Here is a 20282-nt window from a genome sequence, read left to right on the forward strand (position 1 = left end):
CATTGGTTATATTTAGTCGCCCCTTGATTTATTTAGTGGTGACTGTCTTCAGTTTTTTCCGATTACAGGTTGTCACGAAAGATATTCATAGAAAGACCACGTGAAAAAACAGTAGCCAATTTCACATTCAAAGTCTCGTTTTTTTTTTAAATCTCATTTTATTGAATTGCTCAATTTATTGAATTTTGTTATTTAATAGCAGCACGCCACTTCTAATCATATGTCAATCTACATGCCGTAATATTCATTTTCAGGTGATAGTCAGCAAACCAGATTTCAAGTCTCTACCGTCGGTGTGGACAATCCTGGGTTTGAGTCCGATCAACAACATAATGAACAATCTCCAGGATCAGAACCCAGAGCACGAAAACTCAGCATCCCAAATATCATCAATTCAATTGTGACAAGAAAGTCATCCATTCCCAAGAGAACCCCTTCCATATCCTTGCAAGTAAACGATGGCAATGAAGGTAAGAATACATACATGTATAATATATATATATATATATATATATATATATATATATATATATATATATATATATATATATATATATATATATATATATATATATATATATATATATATATATATATATATATATATATATATATATATATATATATATATATATAGTCAAACCCCGCTATAGTGAACAGCAAGGGACCAAAATTTTGGTTCACTATAACCCGGAGTTAACTATATCAGTTCCTTAGACAATTTAACTAATGGTTCCAAACTACGCCTTTTATTACACATTATTTAAATAAATGACTGAAATATAATCTGTAGTAACAAAAAATGTGTTAACTTTTATTTTTATTGCAAATATTGGCGATTACATCCATTTTTAATTTTTTCTGTTTATGTCCATTTTATCTTCAATGAAGTACGTTTTACGTTTACTGCTCGCCATAGTTTAATTTGTGACACTTATTTGCAGGATTTTTTAACTGAACTGAGAGTAAAAACGTGTTGAAATTAGGGCCTTATCTTCGCAGATTAATGTCCACCCCATTGACCATTAATGAATAACTTCGCATTCCATCGCGCTCTCTCTGATAGGAAATAAATATTGACCCCAATGGCCCCTTACAGTTGCAACATCTGCTGGTGTTGGCCTTTGTTTAGGGATGGGAAAGTGTGATAAAAGAAGCAAACAAGAAAATATGCTTATTGCTATATATGGTTTTAAAAATCGGTATATGTATTTATTTTGATGTAGAAATTTCAAAAATATTTTAAAAAAATGAATGGAAAAAATTAGCCGAAGTCGAAGACAGAGAAAAGTTCATCATATCCGATTTCCTCTCTTCCGTTGGTTCACTATATCCACAAAAAATAACATTATACGTGTATAGCAAAGCACGGGAGCGAATTTTTCGTTCACTATATCCGGGAGTTCACTATAGTGGAGTTTGACTGTATATATACACTGGTCGACAAAATTAAGAGATGGAAGACATTTTCCCAAATATCTCAAAATATACTGAACATAAATAAATGAAATTTGGTATGGATATAGCTTATTCCATGATAATAAAGTATGCAAAACAAAAATGAAGGTGCCATTCACTGGCAAGACCTATTGCCAATAAATCCAAAGTAGTCTGAAATTAAGGATAAAAGATGACAATAAAAGTGAAGCTTGTACAGTGTGTGTTGTCTCTAGTATGGTGTATGGTCACTCCTGATAGACAGACAGCATGCACAACGAGTATGCATGCTGTTAATAAGGGAGTTAAGGAGGACTTGTGGAACACTATCCCATTCTTCCACCAGAGCAATTTTTAACTCCAGAATGGTTCTGGGGGGAGGTTGGCGCATCGCAATAGCTCTCCCAAGAGCATTCCAAGCATGTTCAATAAGATTCTGTTCAGGGGATTTGGCTGGCGAATCCATTCGTTGAATATCCTTGCTTTCCAGATACTCATCAACCATGAGAGCCCTATGTGGTCGCGCATTGTCGTCCATAAAAATGAACTCAGGACCAACAGCGCCCCTGAAAAGACGCACATAGGGCTCTAGGACCTCCTGCCTGTTCCTCTGGGCATTCACGAAACGATTGTCAAACACATGGAGCGGTGTGCGGATATCTTGCATGATCGCTGCCCAAACCATGAGTCCTCCACCTGCATAATGGTTCATTTCGATAATGTTGCTGGGATGGTATAGGGTTCCAGGTTCCCTCCATATCAATAACCGTCCAGAAATAGCGTCATAGCGTCATAGAAATGTGCGAAAATGCTTTCCATCTCTTAATTTTGTCCACCAGTGTATATATATATATATATATATATATATATATATATATATATATATATATATATATATATATATATATATATATATATATATATAATACTGAATATAAATAAATGAAATTTGGTATGGATATAGCTTATTCCATGATAATAAAGTATGCAAAACAAAAATGAAAGTGCCATTCACTGGCAAAACCTATTGCCAATAAATCCAATGTAGTCTGAACTTAAGGATAATAGATGACAATAAAAGTGGAGCTTGTCATAACAGTCATAACATTTGAAAAGTAATACTATAGACATGTTATGATAATACGTAAATAAGGTAATAGAAAGAGAACGGTAAAGAGAAAATCTGGGATAATTGAGTTATATATATACAAAGTGGGAGACGATAATGAAAATAAGATAAAATAGGTGCGTACAAAAATGGTCAAATTGGTTAAGCGAAAATTATTAAAGTCTTAAGTCTCTGTTATAATGGTGACCCAGGGGTCCTGGTTAAGAACCACTCGTTTTCTGGGTCACTCACTACGCTAAATGTATCAAAATACTGGTTCCTTGGAGGCGACCCCAGATAACTGCAATAAAGTTTCTTTTCATGTGACACTTTGAATTTTTGTTATTTTATGGTGGAAGAATTGCTTAAAAAGAATAATACCGAACGAAACATAACTAAAATTTCGTTACCATGAAAAAAAATTTTTTTTTCAAGCGGAGCAAGTTGGCACCTCTGTATTAGGTTTCCTAACTTATGGAGAAATTGTATACCGCCGCGTTGAATTCTGTGATTTGTTTCTCAAACATTAATAAAGCAATCAATTTTTGAGTGAAGACGAGAAATTTGTTGTTTATAGCAACGTTCCAGTCTGAGAAGGCAAACGCTCGATCCCCTGAGCCAAGATGGCTCAGGGGATAGAGCGTTTGCCTTCAAATAAGGTGAACCAGGGTACTATCCCGGCGATGGCTGTTCGATACGAATTCCGCATCCGGCTTGCACCGACCACAGTGCTGACGTGAAATATCCTCAGTGGTAGACGGATCATGGGTTTGAGTCCCTTTGCCATTAGGCTAACCGCTGGAGATTCTAGTGGTCTTCCTCTCCATGTAACGCAAATGCAGGATAGTTCCATCGAAAAGTCCTCCACGAAGGCAAATTTCTCCCAATACTTGATCCAGGAGTTCCCTTGTCTTCTGGATTGGGTTCAAAATTACAAGGCTACGGAGTTGTACATTAGTAGTCATAAACCCAAAAAAATAGGGTCGGCTGTTCAACGACGGTTTTAAAATGTTCCGGTGTCTACAAAATATTTAGACTGTAGAACTTTTACTTCAAATAAGGCCAAAAAATCACTTGGATCATTTTTTTATATTTTTTACCAGCAAAGAACAAAATTATTATGCGCATGGAATCATGCTACCGTTAGAAAAATAGCAAACAATGTTGGATCAGAATAGATAATATATGGTTCAATAAAATATTTATTCACTATAAGAAAATTTCCTTTCCTTTTTCATAAAAAAAGATATATATATATATATATATATATATATATATATATATATATATATATATATATATATATATATATATATATATATATATATATATATATATATATATATATATATTCCTTCTTTTTTTTTTAATGAATATTAAGATTATAATTTTCAAAATTTCACAACGTAGTGATATTGTTAAAGGAAACAAATCCTATCATTAGCCTGAATTAAAGTACAGTTGAATCGTTTATTTCGAAAACAGTCGTCACGATATTGCCGCAATGTATATGTTAATGCTGTATTGTATAATGCGAAGTCGCCAAGCTGTCTGCGACTGTCTGATTTTTGAGGGATTTCTATTTTCCTCCTATTTCAAGAAAATTTTATTATTTACGCGTCAACCGCACATTGCTTAAAGTCAATAGAATTTATTACTTTGTGTACTTGGTTTGTGTTTTTGTTCTGTGTAGGCCTCAAGCGGTCTCGCAATTTTCGTTTAAGGTCACTTTACTCGATGGAATTTACGATCTCAATGAAATTGAAACAAATCTGTTCTTTTATTGGATCGTAAAAGATAATTCTGAATTGCAATGTGTAGTATCAATCTCCGTGAACTTGATTATAAAAAAAAAAAAAAAAAAAAAAAACATTTAAGTTCGAATTTTCGTCAAAAAATCACATTTCACAATTTAAAGAGAATAGTTATAAATTAAATACTGCAAAAATTTGGAGTTAAGCTAGAATTATTTTTAAATTTTTGCATTGTATAGCTATTGTTTAATATAAAGATATCTTTATTTATGTTCAAAATGTATGAAATGTGTAGCTTTTTACAATTGAAAAAATTGATTACTCCAAATAAGGTTCAAATAAGGTCTAGAAAATCACTTGGATAATCTTTTTTTGCCAGCAAAGAACAAAACTTTTATGCGCGTGGAATCATGCTACCGTTCGAAAGATGACAAACAATGTTGGATCAGAATAGATAATATATGATTCAATAAAATATTTGTTCACTATAGGAAATGTATTTCATTCTCTCATTTTCGTAAAAAAAAAAGAAATTATCTTTAGATTGGAAAATTTTTGCGACTCACTATATATGCCGGGATCGTATTTCAAAAAAAAAAAAATCATGGCATCAGTCGAAATCAAATTTCTAGACTAAAATCGCATATTTCAAAAAGTTCTCAATTTTGCTACCATGAGCCGTGATGGCTCAGGGGATAGAGAGTTCGCCTTGCAATGAGGTGAACCGGGTTCGAATCCCAGCGATATCTGGTCGATACGAATTCCGCATCCAGCTTGCACTGACCACAGTGCTGACGTAAAATATCCTCAGTGGTAGACGAGTCATGGGTTAGAGTTCCCTTTGCCGTGAGGTTAACAGTGGGAGGTTTTCGTGGTTTTCCTTTCCATATAATGCAAATGCAGGTTGGTTCCTTCTAAAAGTTTTCCACGAAGGCTAATTTGTCCCATTACTTGAGCCTGGAGTTTCTTTGTCTTCTGGATTGGGTTCAAAATTACAAGGTTACGGAGTTGAGCGTTAGTTGTCGTAAACCCTAAAAATTGGGTCGGCTGTTCAACGACGATTATAAAAAAATATTGCCACAAGGAAAGTGATAATTTAATGTTAACGTATTTATATACACACACACAGAAAAAACCACAGAAAAAAAACATTACGACAAACCTGCGGGGAATATTTAGATTTGCATGTAGTGTAGTGGAAAATGACTTTAAATTAAATTCCCAAAACAAAGAATAACCACTAGAAGAAATTTTCTCAAAAAGCGCAGAAAGTTGGCAACACTGTATACGTAATGGGTTAGCGAAGAACGATTTCGCAAAGTCACAAATTTTAGTTTTTTGCAATAAAAAAAAGCAAATAAAAATAATCTCGGGCCAAAATTACGCTTTGCACCGACTGTCATGGCGGCCTTCAATATTTGAGAAATATTTCTTTTCAGGGAATAATGAACTTAAGCTGAAGTTTTTACAACAAATAGAATTCATAATAATTTTACCACATTTTATGACTCCGAAGCGTTCCATATCTTTTTAAACTGTTAATATGGGTATGCAATCTTCCTATAATTCTAAATTATCAAAATAGTAATAAATTGCTTTTGCTAGCACTGATTTCTTTCTTGTTTAATTATCTATTTTTCTTTTATGTTTAGGTTTACCGAGGAAAGTTTCCAGAAAGGACAGTTTCGCAAATTCCATTTTCTTGGAACTCTTCAAAGATTCTGACCACTGCGTCTTGGATTACCAATTAGAAGCCGCCCCCAGGCTCGAGAGCTACACGAATTCCATGACCACACACAAATATGTTGTCAGACCATCTCTTGAAGCTTTGCATCAACCCACCACCATACCCGTGAGTTAATTAAAATTATCCTTAGGTGCTCAAGAAACCAGTTTATTTATTCTTAACAAGTTTTAAAATTAGCAACGAGTTTCGTCAACAGATGGCGTTACTGTCAAAAGAAAACACCATTTTAAAAATGACTGCCATTTGCAACATCGATATGTCACAATCAGATGAAAAAAGTAGCAAATTTATTTTTTTTACTGTATTCTTATTATTTATATATTCTTATATATTTACAAAAATTTATTTATGTAAATATATTAGATAACATGATTTTTCAACAATAATTAACGATTTTTTAAAATTTTGTTTTCAAACTTAATGAGAATAAAAATTTAGTTTCCTAAACAGAACTTTGTAAATATTCTTTTGTTCTTTCTCATTCGACTTTTCCAATCAACGATCCCTTTAGAAAGCCTCGGAATATCTCTACAGAGTCCAAAATAGCTAAAGGATTGATGGACTACTAAACAATGTATTGAGCTTAATTCAGAGAAACAGTTCTCAAATTTTAAGCCATGAAATGCCAGTTGTTTTAAAATCAAAATGAAATTAATATTAGAGATGTGTTTTAGTGTCAAAATTTCAGGAAATGACATCGGAACTCTCAAAGAAAAATCAATTAGTTATTGACGAACTCCTAAGCTATACATTATTACCTCCTAACGAATAATTGAGCTAAATTCAGAGAAATCACTTGGGAATTTTAAACCACTAAATACCAATTGCTTTAAAATAAAAAATAAAATGAAACACTGCAGTTAAATTATAGTGTTGAAATTTACAGAAAAGACATCAAAAAGAAGTTTTCTTGTTTATGTTAACCCCCGTATGCCCGCTGGCTCTTAATATTTTTTAAGCATTAATATTAAACTCCATTAAATGCACTAAAAGTTTATAATTATTTGTTTTCTCCTGTAAAAACGTAAAAAATATAAAATATTTTAAATTATTTAAGATTCATAAAAAAGATATTCTGCGTTTACTAAAATATTTACTCAATGCAAGTAGGGTAAAGTGCATATATGGCAACGTTACTCTTAAAAAGTAACGAGTAAAAAGTAAAAAGTTCATATTTTAAAAAGTAACGAGTAAAAAGTACAAGTAAAAGTACAAGTACTAAGCAAAAAAAGTAACGAGTAAAAAGTACAAGTAAAAGTACAAGTACTAAGCAAAAAAAGTAACGATTTAAAAGTACATTTCTAGGAAATCGAAAATTCAAAGTAACCTAAAATTTTATTGAATAATATTCTTATGCTCTTTAAAGTTTTTGCCAAATTGTTGTCATTTATTTAATTATTTTTAATTTCGAAAGTTATGGATTTAAATTTATTTTTAAATTCGAAAGAATATTATAATATAATTTTATAATATAATCGTATAGTATAATTTTAAAATCAAATATAGTTTTAATTTCAAACTTCTTATGGATTTGCACGAAAAAGAAATTTTATCTATTGATTTTAATTTTTAGTTTATTATTTTCATTTATTTAAATTACCATTGATTTAAGATTGTTTTACTCTTTAGAGACGCGTTTCAAAAGCACAAACGTAAACAAAGCAAACACAGGGTTTCAGATAGCTTTGTGATCTTTGAGCTAGTAAAAAATAATTGAATGTGCAGTATAAGTTGAAACAGAAGGTATTTAAACACGAAGTTAGCTGTGAATGCATGTATATTGCACCTTAATTTTATTAATTAAAAAAAAACCTAAGCATTTTTTTTCAATTTAATATTTTTTTTTTAGAAAGCTTACCGAGTTTTAGAAAAAAAGTAACGATATTTCCGTTACAAATACTTGTACTTTTTCCCTAAAAAAGTAACGAAAGTACAAGTAAAAGTACTAAATTTAAAAAGTAACGAAGTACAAGTAAAAGTACGTACTTTTTACTTGTTCCGGCGGTACAAGTAACGAAAGTAAAAGTACTGCCATATATGGTAAAGTGTGGTTAAACCGGATAGATAAAATTGAAAGACCTGTTGGATCTAAACTGTTTGACCCAGAAACTGTTAGATTTAATCAAGATATTTATTGTTTAGTTAAGTACAGTATATACTTTCTAAAATGTCATAAATGCTCTACTGATATTACCCAACTAGTGTAGTAAGACCAGGTGGATATATAAACTCTACAGAGGAGATTCAGAAGCCAAGCTGGAGAGCGAGTCATTAAAAGTCGCTGGATTAGAAAATCGCTCCCTGGTCATATAGCAACTTCACGAGAGCCGGCGTCATCTAAACAGAATTATACTACTACTGGACCAAATCGTTATTGTTAGTTATGGTATGATTCCTTAGTAAACCCATACGTTGGGCTAAAAAGATTTTTTGTAACTGTAATGATTAATAAATAAGGATAGCTTAAAAACGAAAGAACATTATAAAGTTGACAGAGTAAAACAAACTAAATCATACATGAATTCAACAACAATATTCTTACTTCGTAGAAAGTAATTCAGAGAGTAGAAAACAGAACTAATTTCGGTGGTAGGATGTTGGGCTCATGTCCAAGGGATCATGGGTTCAATCCCTACCGGTCAAAGACTCCCCGTGTAGTAAAAGGTGATTGATCCACGCTGAATATGTCGGGTCACAAAGTCCTCCATGTTCCCATAACAAATTGTACCGCCGGGGTTACTGAATTGGTGATCGATCTGTGAATGAATGGGTGCTCCCTATAAACAGGTTGTAAGGCATATATGGGGCGGAAGTCGTGTTCTTGGCCATAGATGGCGCCACTTAAAAAAAGTAAGAATCTCTAAATTCTCTAGGTTTCATCAAACAGGCTTGCTGATATTAGCGAGTGGAATTAGAAATATTAACAACTAACAACACTAATTTCGCTAAAATTGATGTATCTGGTTTCACCCCACTAACCTGTCTTTCCCCATATTCTCCAGGCTATAAATAAATAATTATTGTGTTTTTTATCTCCACATATGTCCTTTAAATTATTAATACCTGCGATTGTCCCGTTAGTAATCTTCCTTACAATGTTTTTTTTCTCTCCAACCATTATCATTATTCCTGTAACATTCTCCTAAAATGTGATCCTATTATTACAGCATCCTTTAAAGCATCTTTAGTCAAAATGAGTGATTACGTAAGAGAATGTGAAGAAATGTATAAGCTAATTAATAAGGTGCTTCTAAAATTAAATCACTCCATTCAATACCGAACGAAGTGATAGAATTCGGTTTAATAAATTTCCACTATCTGACGAAATGCAGTGATTAATAAATACAACAGACTGTCGAGTCATTGTAGTATAAAAAAACAACGACATAATTCCAAAAACATAAATTATCTTGGAAGGAATAAAAATATACGTGCATAACTAAAATGACTGTTGACAATCAAAATTTATGCTATCATCTATTTTTATTTATAATTTCGTCATTCTATGTGATAAATCATGAAAATACGTCACTATTTAAATGTAGGTCAGAGTAAGACTTCAGATTATTAAGTTTTTTCAACTAAATACAGACAAGACAATTATTAAGTTTTTTTCAACTAAATACGTATACAGTGAGCAAAATAAAAATGGACTTCCCTGAATAACTTTTGATCTAATGATCTGATCTTCACGTTCTAGGACTTAATCTTAATAACTCGAGGGGGTGATTTCAAATATGCTAATTAATACGAGCAGACGATATTTAAGAAGCCAAAAAACGTATCTCTGAATAAACATGCCTTTTTTCGACGGATTCAGACTTCTGACCCCATATTATGGGGGTTAGCTGCAATTTGGGAACCATGGCCCCCATAGTTTGGTCAGGAGAAAGCTCCAAAGTTTTGACCCTTCAATTTAAGTTTTACTTTCAGTGTATTTCGCCGTATCTAAAGAATTTTTTAAGCGAATTTAAAAAATTTTCCCCACATTTATAAAATTCCGTTATCCAAAGATACGCAAAATATGACTTTTATGAAATATTTATTTTTTTAAATTTTTTTTAACAATGATAGAAAAAATTTCGAATTGTAAGGTATACAGTTTTTTTTTGCATCTGTTTGAAGAATTTAGTTTTACAAAATTTGAGTAAAATGCAAAATTTGAGCAAAATTGAGCCTTAAAAAATAAATTTTAAACATCTGACTTTTCTGAAATCTAATTTTGCTTTATTCTTTTATATTTTATTATATTTTTTAAAATGATGGAAGAAATTGTATACCTTACTTGTCAAAATTTTTTCGACCATTACTAAGTAAAACAATAAAAAATAATAAATATTTACTTAAAGTTTTTTTCGCATGTTAGATCAAAAGGCAGTGGGGTTAAGGTTATTTTTGTCCTTATTTTTGCTCTAGTGGGTTAGTTTTTGTCCAAAGAAATCGTTCAAACATTTCTCATTGGTTCAGCATTAGCCGAAGTTATTAACTAAACTTCAAATGTTCCTGTTTTTTATTTTTTTAAAAAAATATTTAAAAGATAATAGGTCAGACGTCAACTAGCTTACATTTCTTTTTAATCAAAAGGGGATTTTATCGCATGTTATTTGCTATTTTATTATTTTTTATTCAACTTGTCAGGTGAGTACAATGATTAACGTAGGGCCGGGATAGCCTGGTCGGTAGGGCGCTGGGCCCATATACAAGAGGTCGTGGGTTCGATCCTCGCCGGCCGAAGACTCCCCGTGTAGTAAATGGTGACTGATGCACGTTAAATCTGTCGAGTCTCAAAGTCCTCCATGTTCCCACAACAAATCAATACCTCTGGGGGTACTGATCCGGGAGTTTCCTTGTCTTCTGGATTGGTTCAAAATCACAAGGCTACGGAGTTGAACGTAAGTAGTCGTAAACCCATGAAATTGGGTCGGCTGCTCAACGAAGGTTATAAAATAAAATGATTAACGTAGAGCCGTGGTGGCTAAAGGGATAGAGCGTTCACTTTCCAGTGAGGTGAACCGGGTTCGAATCCCAGCAATGGCTGGTCATTACGAATTCTGCACCCGGTTCGCACAGCCCCTTAGTGCTTATGTAAAATGTCCTCAGTGGTAGACCGGATCATGAGTTATAGTCCCCTCATCGTCAGACTGACCATGGGAAGTTTTCGTGGTTTTCCTCCCCATGTAACACAAATGAGTGTTAGTTCCATCAAAAAATCCTCCACGAAGGCAAATTTCTCCCAAAACTTAATCCAGGAGTTCCCTTGTCCAAAAATTATGGGTTCAAAATTACAAGGCTAAGGAGTTGAGCAATAGTAGTTGTAAACCTAAAAAATTGGGTCGTTTTCATTACATTTTGGCGTGGGTCTAAATTAATTGGCGACTTTTCCATTGCCAAATTGCCATTGGCGACTTTTACATCTAAAACAAAAAATTAAGAGCAAATAATACGGAAAACCTTGTTTAATTAAGATATATACATTCTAAAATTATCGAGATAATTTTATATTTTTTTCAGTTATATTTAAAATAATTAATAAAACCTGTTCTATTGAAATGTGAAGTAAAACACATTTTTTAGACACACTAGTTAACAATTTTTAATTATACCGATTAAATTTTGATTGTTTAATGTTAGGTAAAACAAATAATTTCTATTGCTTTAAGTAACCAATTATTAATTGACAATCAATAATTTATTTATAAAAATTACTACTATTGGGATTATGGGATTACTAATATTGGGATTAATAATGGAGGATTTTGTGACCCAACAGATCTAATGTTCACCAGTCACCATTTACTACACTGGGAGTCTTCGGCGACCCGATATGGCACGACCTGGAAATTGTTTTGAAGCAATAGCTAAATTTTAAAAAATATACATATTTTTGAAGTATGAATATTTTTCTTTCTTAAAAGTTAAAAATATTTAATATTTATCAGGGTAAGAAAATTTCAAAAGTCATTTCAAAAAACTAAATTAAAAATAAACTTTCAAAATATAAATAAAATAGTCTTTAGAAAAGCTACCCAATTTTTCCAGGTTGTGCGTGCCCTGTTTTTGGTTAAGTACCATAATGCCTACCTTGGGTCTCTGAAGAGGTTAAATAAAAATATTCTTTACCTCGTAGATGTAAATTTTCAATATTTGAGACAAGGAATTTTTATTTCATGGTGATCAAAAACATTGCATATATATATATATGCTCTTGATCAATTTAAAATTATAATTATAATTAAAAGATCTTGTTAAAATTATAGAGAAAACATGGAAATAAAAGGTTATACATCTTTAAATTTTTTCCGTGATTTTCTCTACATTTTTATTATATATATATATATATATATATATATATATATATATATATATATATATATATATATATATATATATATATATATATATAATTATAACACAATAAAGAGACAAATAAGAAAAGAAAATAGAGATTGATTAGAATAGAAATTTTATTTCTATTTTTTACTTTATGCTTCGCTTAATATGATTTATTTTTGTTTTAATTTTTTTGGTGCTTCTCACACTATTGAATTGATATATTTTGCTTTGACAATATTAATGCACAATTTGCGGATATAGTTGTGTGAGCTGATGAAGAGGTTATATCTTTTCCTTATCTTGTTTTCTGGCTTTTTAATTTTTTAATATTTTTCAAAATTAAGATTCAATTCGATAGATAGATAGATATAATTCCATTAGATAGATACATATGGTCGATGTCCCTTAATATATATAATTCTTTTTTTATATATATATAGGAGTGTCATCCAGCTCTTCATCCGGGTAAAGGTCAATTTACGGGTGCCATAAAATTTGGATGGATCAAAGGTGTTTACGTAAGTTTCTCTAACAATAATAGTTTATTAATTTTACTCAATGTCGGATATGTGCAGAAACGTTAACTTTTAAGAATAATGGAAGCATCGAAATCGAACTAAGTAATTTTTGATCGAAATGATCAATTTTCTAAATGCGAAGATTCAATCTTCAAAGTATATTCCTTAAAAATGCTTAATTTCTTAATGCAACTTACGAACTATATTATGAAATCAAAAGCGAAAAGGTTTAATCTCTGAATAAACACGTCTCTTTTACAATGTCTTCGGCTTTTTGCATTTTGCCCTCTAAATATAGAGGTAATCAAAATCTGAAATACATATTAGCAATATGTAAGTCAGAAAAGCGGTTCGGAAACTTAATCTACAGGGATATTCATAATTCCCTCCACCTGTAAACGCCATTTTTCTTTACTATAACTGGCTTCAGTGGTACATGTTACTGCCATCTATCGGCAACTGCTTAAGTTAAAACTTAAATACTTTCGGAATAATTCTTGAATAATTTCATATGTTCTTTTTTGCCATATTCGTCTTCATTTTTTACTATAACGCTTCGAAACCGCGGAGGGAATTATGAATAACCCTGTACTTAAAATAGATTTTAAATTTGGTTTTTTTATTCATATTTAAATTCATCAAAATTCTCATTCAAGCTGCTTATCAATGAATAAATTACAGGAATATTACTTTCAGCATTTTTATAATGTCGTTTTGCGCAGTAAACAAGTAATTGAAATAAATAAAGAAATATACATTTAATAAAGGAATCTATATATATCTATAGTTACATGAACAGAAGAATTTAAGAAAATGTGAATATAAAGGCTTGATTAAATTTACTTTTATTGCAAGGCACACTTACTGTTTTCTCTATCTCATACATTTAATGTTCTACATACAAAGTATATCACAATGTTGATTGCAAAAAATGCATTTTCGGGAATGGAAATAATTCTTTGAGTGATGAATAAGGTAAAATTATATCGAAATCTGTAGAATCACTAGTGAGGAAGGTAGGCGATTATTTAATAAATGAACTAAAAGTTAACTCTCTTCAAATGAAGCGCTTCTGATTAGTTTAACGGGACGAGAATGCATTCGTAGCGTCTTTACACTATATGATGTGATCAACTATGGCCTGTAGTGACGTTGAGTCATCAAAATTAGTTTAATTTATAGATAAAATAATAATCCCTAGATAAAATAATAATTTCAATAATCCCTTCTTAACTTTCGCTGTTTCCTCTAGTAATCAAAGGGGGTTTGATGTCAAGATTTTTTGAGTTGTGATTTATTAGATTTCGATAACATGTTTGTTTTTCTAGCTTAAATATTTATTCGCGACCGTCAAGGGGTTGTTCAAATTGTAAGCAACTAATGAGGAGAGGAGTGTGTGATTTGCTTATTCTTGCTGACAAGATAGGAGGAAATGTATGGGCAACGCAGTGATAATGCACTAATATGTAATTGTTTTTTAAAAATATATTTGAGAAAAGTTACACATGGAGAAATTAAGGTTAAGTTTGGGTGAAGAAAATGTTAGGAAAATTTTTTTCCTAGTGCTTTCACATGTCAACAGCTTCGCTCACACAAAGAAAGCAAAAAAGATTCCCAAAGAATGCTCTACTCAAAATTCTGCAAAATGAATCATAACATAATTGTTGTCTAATTTAAATTTACGTCGATTATTTGAATTCCTTCGTAACTTTGGAGTTTCTACTGTTAAAATCAAGGCAAAAAGCAAGTGGGGTGAGTTTCTGACGTAAGCATGGGGTTTGTGATTTGCTTATTTTTGGTCACAAGAAGTAGGAGGAGTGTCAGCAATAACCACAAATGCTTACGTCTTATTTGAACAATAAATTTGTAGTAACTTATTCAATTGAATAAAATCATGATATACTATGTGGTCAGAAGTAACCATACACCCAACTAAAACATCGTAGTGTTGAAGTGTTCTTTATGGTTTAGCCTTGGTCCCTTAGTTCCTAATGGTTGGAACTATGTACTCTGGGATAAATAGAGGACATTCTGGACAAGGCTGCTCAACCAACTCTATGGAAATATTTTGAGGAAGGCCCATTTTCCTTCCAGCAAGATAACTACTTCATTCAGACATCGAAATTCGTGCAGTCAATGATTTGACAACCTGGGTTTTCAAGAACTAGATTGGCTGCCTCAGAGCTCCGATTTAATTTCAGTAGAACATCTTTAAAACGAATTGAATCGCGGTACAAGAAACTAGCCAAATCTACAATCCTTAATGCCAGATCTCACTTTCAGCTGCGATACATGCTTGAAAGCGACTTCCTTTGAGCACCAACGAAAAATTGATGGGACGGCTCTCTAGTCGTGTGCGGGTTGACAAAAAGAAGACCAACATAATCGTAATTTATAACGACAATTCCATACCACTTGGTGTGTGGATACTTTTGGCCTAATAACAGTGCATTGTGAAAGAAAAACATTAACGCGATGGGAATTTTTAATACCTGATTTGATGTGCTTTTTCATTCTTTAGATTCGTTGTCTCTTGAACATTTGGGGAGTGATGCTATTTCTTAGAATGGGCTGGATGACTGGGCAATGCGGAATAAGTAAGTTCTTAAACTATTAAGAATTACTCGAACTTTGATCATATTTTAATCTAATCTAGTGTAATTACACAAATTTTAATGACAAAATTATAATTTTTTACTTACGGCCGAAATTTTCAGAAATAAAATTGCACACCAGCCTTCTTAGTGCATTTTGGGGAATATATTTCACAATTTGTGAAATAAGCTAAGTACCGTGAACTGGTTGTATGCTATTTCAAGCGACCCCAATGATTTGGTAAAAAAAAAGAAGAAAGAAAGAGAAGTTAACGTTCCAATTTCGAAAATGGTGTAAGATTATGAAGAAAAAGTTAATGTCAAAGTTGCAAATCATCACAGATTTTTTATGAGCACATTCCTCTAGGATATAAATGTTTAATTTGTGTTGGACAAAAGAATAAATAATTAAATATGAACATTCATTGAATTTACCATCTACTATATAGGATAATTATATTTAACTGCACTTACTCAAACCTCAAGGAATATGTGAAAATAAAGAACAAAATTTAGCTTTTAACTTTTAGGTTAAAAGATTTATAAGTTGAGTTAAAAGCTATTTACGATAACCATAGAATTTACCGAGTTAAATCCGGGTACTTTTCCCCCGATATTTACGCCCTACGGTGGACCATTGAAAAACCATTACCATAGTACAGTAGTTTCTATTTTAGTATATTTCGTATGCATTAAAAACTACGCAAATCGCCATGTAATAGTAGTACATATTACCGAAATTAATTAAGCATTATTGACGTCAATTATATATAGTGATTTGTTTACGGTTTCCCCTTATGAATCAGCACCTTTTTTTCTATTAATTTTTCGTTCAGTAAGTATCTTATTTTTTCATTATTTTAATTACGGTTCAATTTAAATTATTTATCACAATCATAACATGCTTTAAAAACACAACTGTAAACAAAATAAACATGTTATTTCAGATTATTCAGTGACGTAACACTGATACGTAATGCCACGTTGTTGGTCACTGAGCTTATAAAAAAATATTAAACCGTAATGAATGTGCAATAAAATCTAAAACAAAATCGTCTACAGTTTTATTTATAAGAACGACTAAGCTAATGCGAAAAAACCATATCATAGACATCTCTCGAACGGTAACTAATTAAAATTTCTTAGAATGGGTGATAAAGTTGCTCGTTTTAGTCCAAGTACTATCCAAGATAGCGTTCCTCGGCAAGGGCGGACAAAATAACTGAGTTAACATAAAGAAAAGTTTAAAGGAGGTAGAGCATTTGCGTTTAAAGTAAATTGCTTTTAAACCTTTAGTGAAAAATTTTAAAAAAACCGCTGCCATATAAATTCTATCAAAATACCGATGTTATAATACTCAAAAGAACAAAATTATCTTGTTTCTGCAAATATATTCTTTGAAAGAAACAATTTAGTCATCAATGAGTAATTTATCTTTAGTAAGGGTAAACTTTGTTTAATAACCGTCGTTGAACAGCCGATCCAATTTTGAACTTAATGCAAAAGACAAGGAAAATCGTGGATCAAGCATCTCCGGCTTGCCATCAAAAAAAAAAAAAAAAAAGACTTATTAATATGTATGAATGTTGTTACGAAGTCGAACTTCTACTCTACTCTTTTCATTCCCGAAGCAGCCACCCAAAATATTAGCAGCTGCTTATACAAGATCCATGCAAACATTACTAGTAGAGATGGGTCGAAAGTAACGTAACAGTGACTTGTCACAGTGACTGGAGCAGTCACTGTGACAGCCTGTTCCAACCAAAAAGTTGTCACAGTGACTGGAGCAGTCACTGTGACAAGTCACTGTTACTGTCACTGTGACAAAAATCACTGCTACTGTGACTGTGACAAAAATCACTGCTACTGTTACTGTGACAGATTTCACTGCTACTGTCACAGTGACAAATTTCACTGCTACTGTCACTGTGACAATTATCACTGCTACTCTAGCTGTTCCAAATGCCACAGGTATATTCACTGCTCCAAAAAACATACTGAAATACCAGTGAATATTGCCGGCCGATGCTCCAGCTCGTACCCTGCGAATGGAAGCATTTTCGTCGCTTCTAAATTCAAGCTGCTCCACTCTGAAAAATTTTGCTGTTATTTTTGATCAAATATCATAACGGAGTTCAGTCTCTATTTTAGTTTGAGGAAAAAAAGAAATTAAAAAAAGCCATGATTTCTATTTTTAATTTGATAATTTTTATAATTTAGTATTAGATAAATTGTTCGATAATAGAAAAATCTTAATAGTAATCTTAATACAATATTATATATTTGAACAAGATATAATTCGAATATATAATATTTTTGTATATATTCAACCGTAGCTTAGTTTATATTCATACTTGAAATCTAAAACAAATTATTATTTTTATTGATTTTTCTTCTTTAAAGGGAACTGAATTTTCGGTCATAAATATCAATTATGCATTAGCATATAAAAAAGTAGAAGAAGAAACAGATATTGTTTAAAGCTTGGCCAAAGAATACCTCGCCAAGGTTTAAAGATTAGGATTTTTTACATCAAGTTTCCAGACATAGCAAACATTTTTATTTATATCTTAAGTCGTGAAAAAAAAGGAAAAATTTTATCTTCTTTTTTCCCCCTTAAATCGAAAAATTAGTACAAGTTACTAAATATCAACAATGTAACAATCAACAATAAGTAAAAATTTCAAGAAATATCTATAAATATTTAAAAGTACGTAATCACAATTTAATTTTTTGTAAGCAATCTTATACTCTGACGTAAAGTGTATAGTGGGTACAATGCCGCGTTAGTGTTTGAAAGGTCTGAGGTTCGATGCCTCGGGAACGCAAGTGTCAATTTTTATTTATAGATTTATACCTATCAAAATTTTGCGGCTAATATTTTCTATTAAATTTATTCGAGCAACTAAATACTAAAGCAACTAAAATTTATTCAAGCAACTAAAAGTGATAATTCACTTTTGAACTATTTTATTTGATTTTCTTATCCTTTTTTCTAGGGTATTCGTCTATAATACTTTAGTAGAGCTCAATTATTACTCATAGATTCTTAATTACACATCTATGCATGCCTAGAAACATATTGATAAATTGTAATTTACTGAAATAAATATAAATAACAATTGCATAAAGCAGTTGAATTTTTTATATCTATTAGAAAAATTAAAACATAGTGTTTATTTCTCCTTTCCGAACAGCAAAATTTAAAAAAAAATGCTTAGTGGCGCCATCTGTTGGCTCTTATAACAGATCCTAGTGTACGAAATTAATGCTACCAGCCAAGGATAAAATAAACGCAAAATTATGAAAATATCTAAATTCATAACAATAATCATAACAAAAAAATTAAATAAATTTTTGTTTTCATACCACGCATTCTTTTCTTTTATAAAGGAGAAAAAATCTTCATAAAAGTTTGAAAAGCTATGAAGAATTTCATTAATACGGTGATATTTTTTGTTTGACAACATTACTAAAAATTTACTTGCGATTAAGTTTTCATTTTACTGTACATTTAATGAAGAAATCAGTATTCTATAATATAAAATATTGAATTAATCTCATCATTCATCGTTTTTAAATGCCAATAACTCAACTACAAAAATTTTGAGATCAGATTTTCACTGTAATATCATTATGAAAATATTAGTAACGAGAAGAATTATGAGTTTTAATTTAATATCTTATCTGAGATAAAAGCTTTGATTTTGTTATTTTAACATTTTACAAGAATTAAATAAGGTCCCATATTAGTTATTAAAAACCATACTACTAAATTGCATACTGCGATATACATTATTTAAAATTATCTCTTTCCATAAGAATGACTCAGTATAAAGATTAATTATTTTAATTGACTACATTAAAAATTGATGATATAGATTAATTTTACTAAAAACTAATTCCATCGATTAATTTTACAATAAAAATATAATATCGATTAAAGTAACTAAAAACTAATCATATCGATTATTAACTAAAGCACTTAATCGATTAATTTATACAAAGTTTTTATAAATAAAAACGATTAATCGATATAAAATATCGATTATATCTATATCGAAATAATAACAGTCACTGCTATTTGTCACTGTTACTTTTGGGTCCCAGTAGCAGAAGTAACAGTGACTGAAAAGTAGCAGTTTTGCCCATCTCTAATTACTAGTTATAAGCAACGACTTCCTTGCGATAGTAGTTTTATAAATTATTAAAACTTTATTTTTTTAATACGAGTGGTATCTTAATTGTATTTTTTTTCCTTTGCGTTTATATAAATTTGGGAAACGGATATATCAAAGGTAATGCCTACTTTTTACTCGCAGCTTAGTGCTGAGTAGAAAATGCACCATAGTAAAAGTGCTGATATCGATTACAAATTCCTCACAGAACTAGACACCGAAATTCGTGGAAGTTTATGGAAGAATTTTAAAAGCTTCGCTGGAACACAAATAAAATTTACTAACACAAGTAAGATATTCAGTAAATACACTAAAAAGCAGACATAATAATAATAAAAAAAAACATAAAGAAGATAAAAAATTATTTACATTTTAAAACTTTTATTAAAATAGAAAAAACACAACATTTGCTAACTGTAAAATTGCTCTCGTTTAAGTTCCGTTCCCACGCTATTTGTTGGTACTAACAATTTTTGATTTTTAAATTTTCCTGCACTTCGTAGGATCAAGTCATTTGCTCATAATCCATCCCGTGGATAATACTTACCTTCTACGCACGCGCTACACTTCGTAGGAAGTCATTTGTTTATAATCCATCTCGTGTTTAATAATT

The 20282-nt window shown here is 31.1% G+C and overlaps 1 protein-coding gene across 1 annotated transcript in view; it reads left to right on the forward strand.

Annotated features, from left to right (window-relative positions):
- LOC107439072 (solute carrier family 12 member 1) overlaps positions 1–20282 on the forward strand; it is an 84432-nt gene that overhangs the window by 10135 nt on the left and 54015 nt on the right. The window contains exons 2-5 of the mRNA XM_087150985.1: positions 255–470; positions 5952–6151; positions 12820–12897; positions 15419–15494. Of these exons, the coding sequence (XP_087007111.1) occupies positions 255–470; positions 5952–6151; positions 12820–12897; positions 15419–15494 (570 nt within the window). The remainder of the gene's footprint in view (positions 1–254; positions 471–5951; positions 6152–12819; positions 12898–15418; positions 15495–20282) is intronic.

This window comes from Parasteatoda tepidariorum, chromosome 9, assembly GCF_982258835.1.
Source record: "Parasteatoda tepidariorum strain Cologne lab strain chromosome 9, Ptep-v5.0, whole genome shotgun sequence".
NCBI lineage: Eukaryota > Metazoa > Arthropoda > Arachnida > Araneae > Theridiidae > Parasteatoda > Parasteatoda tepidariorum.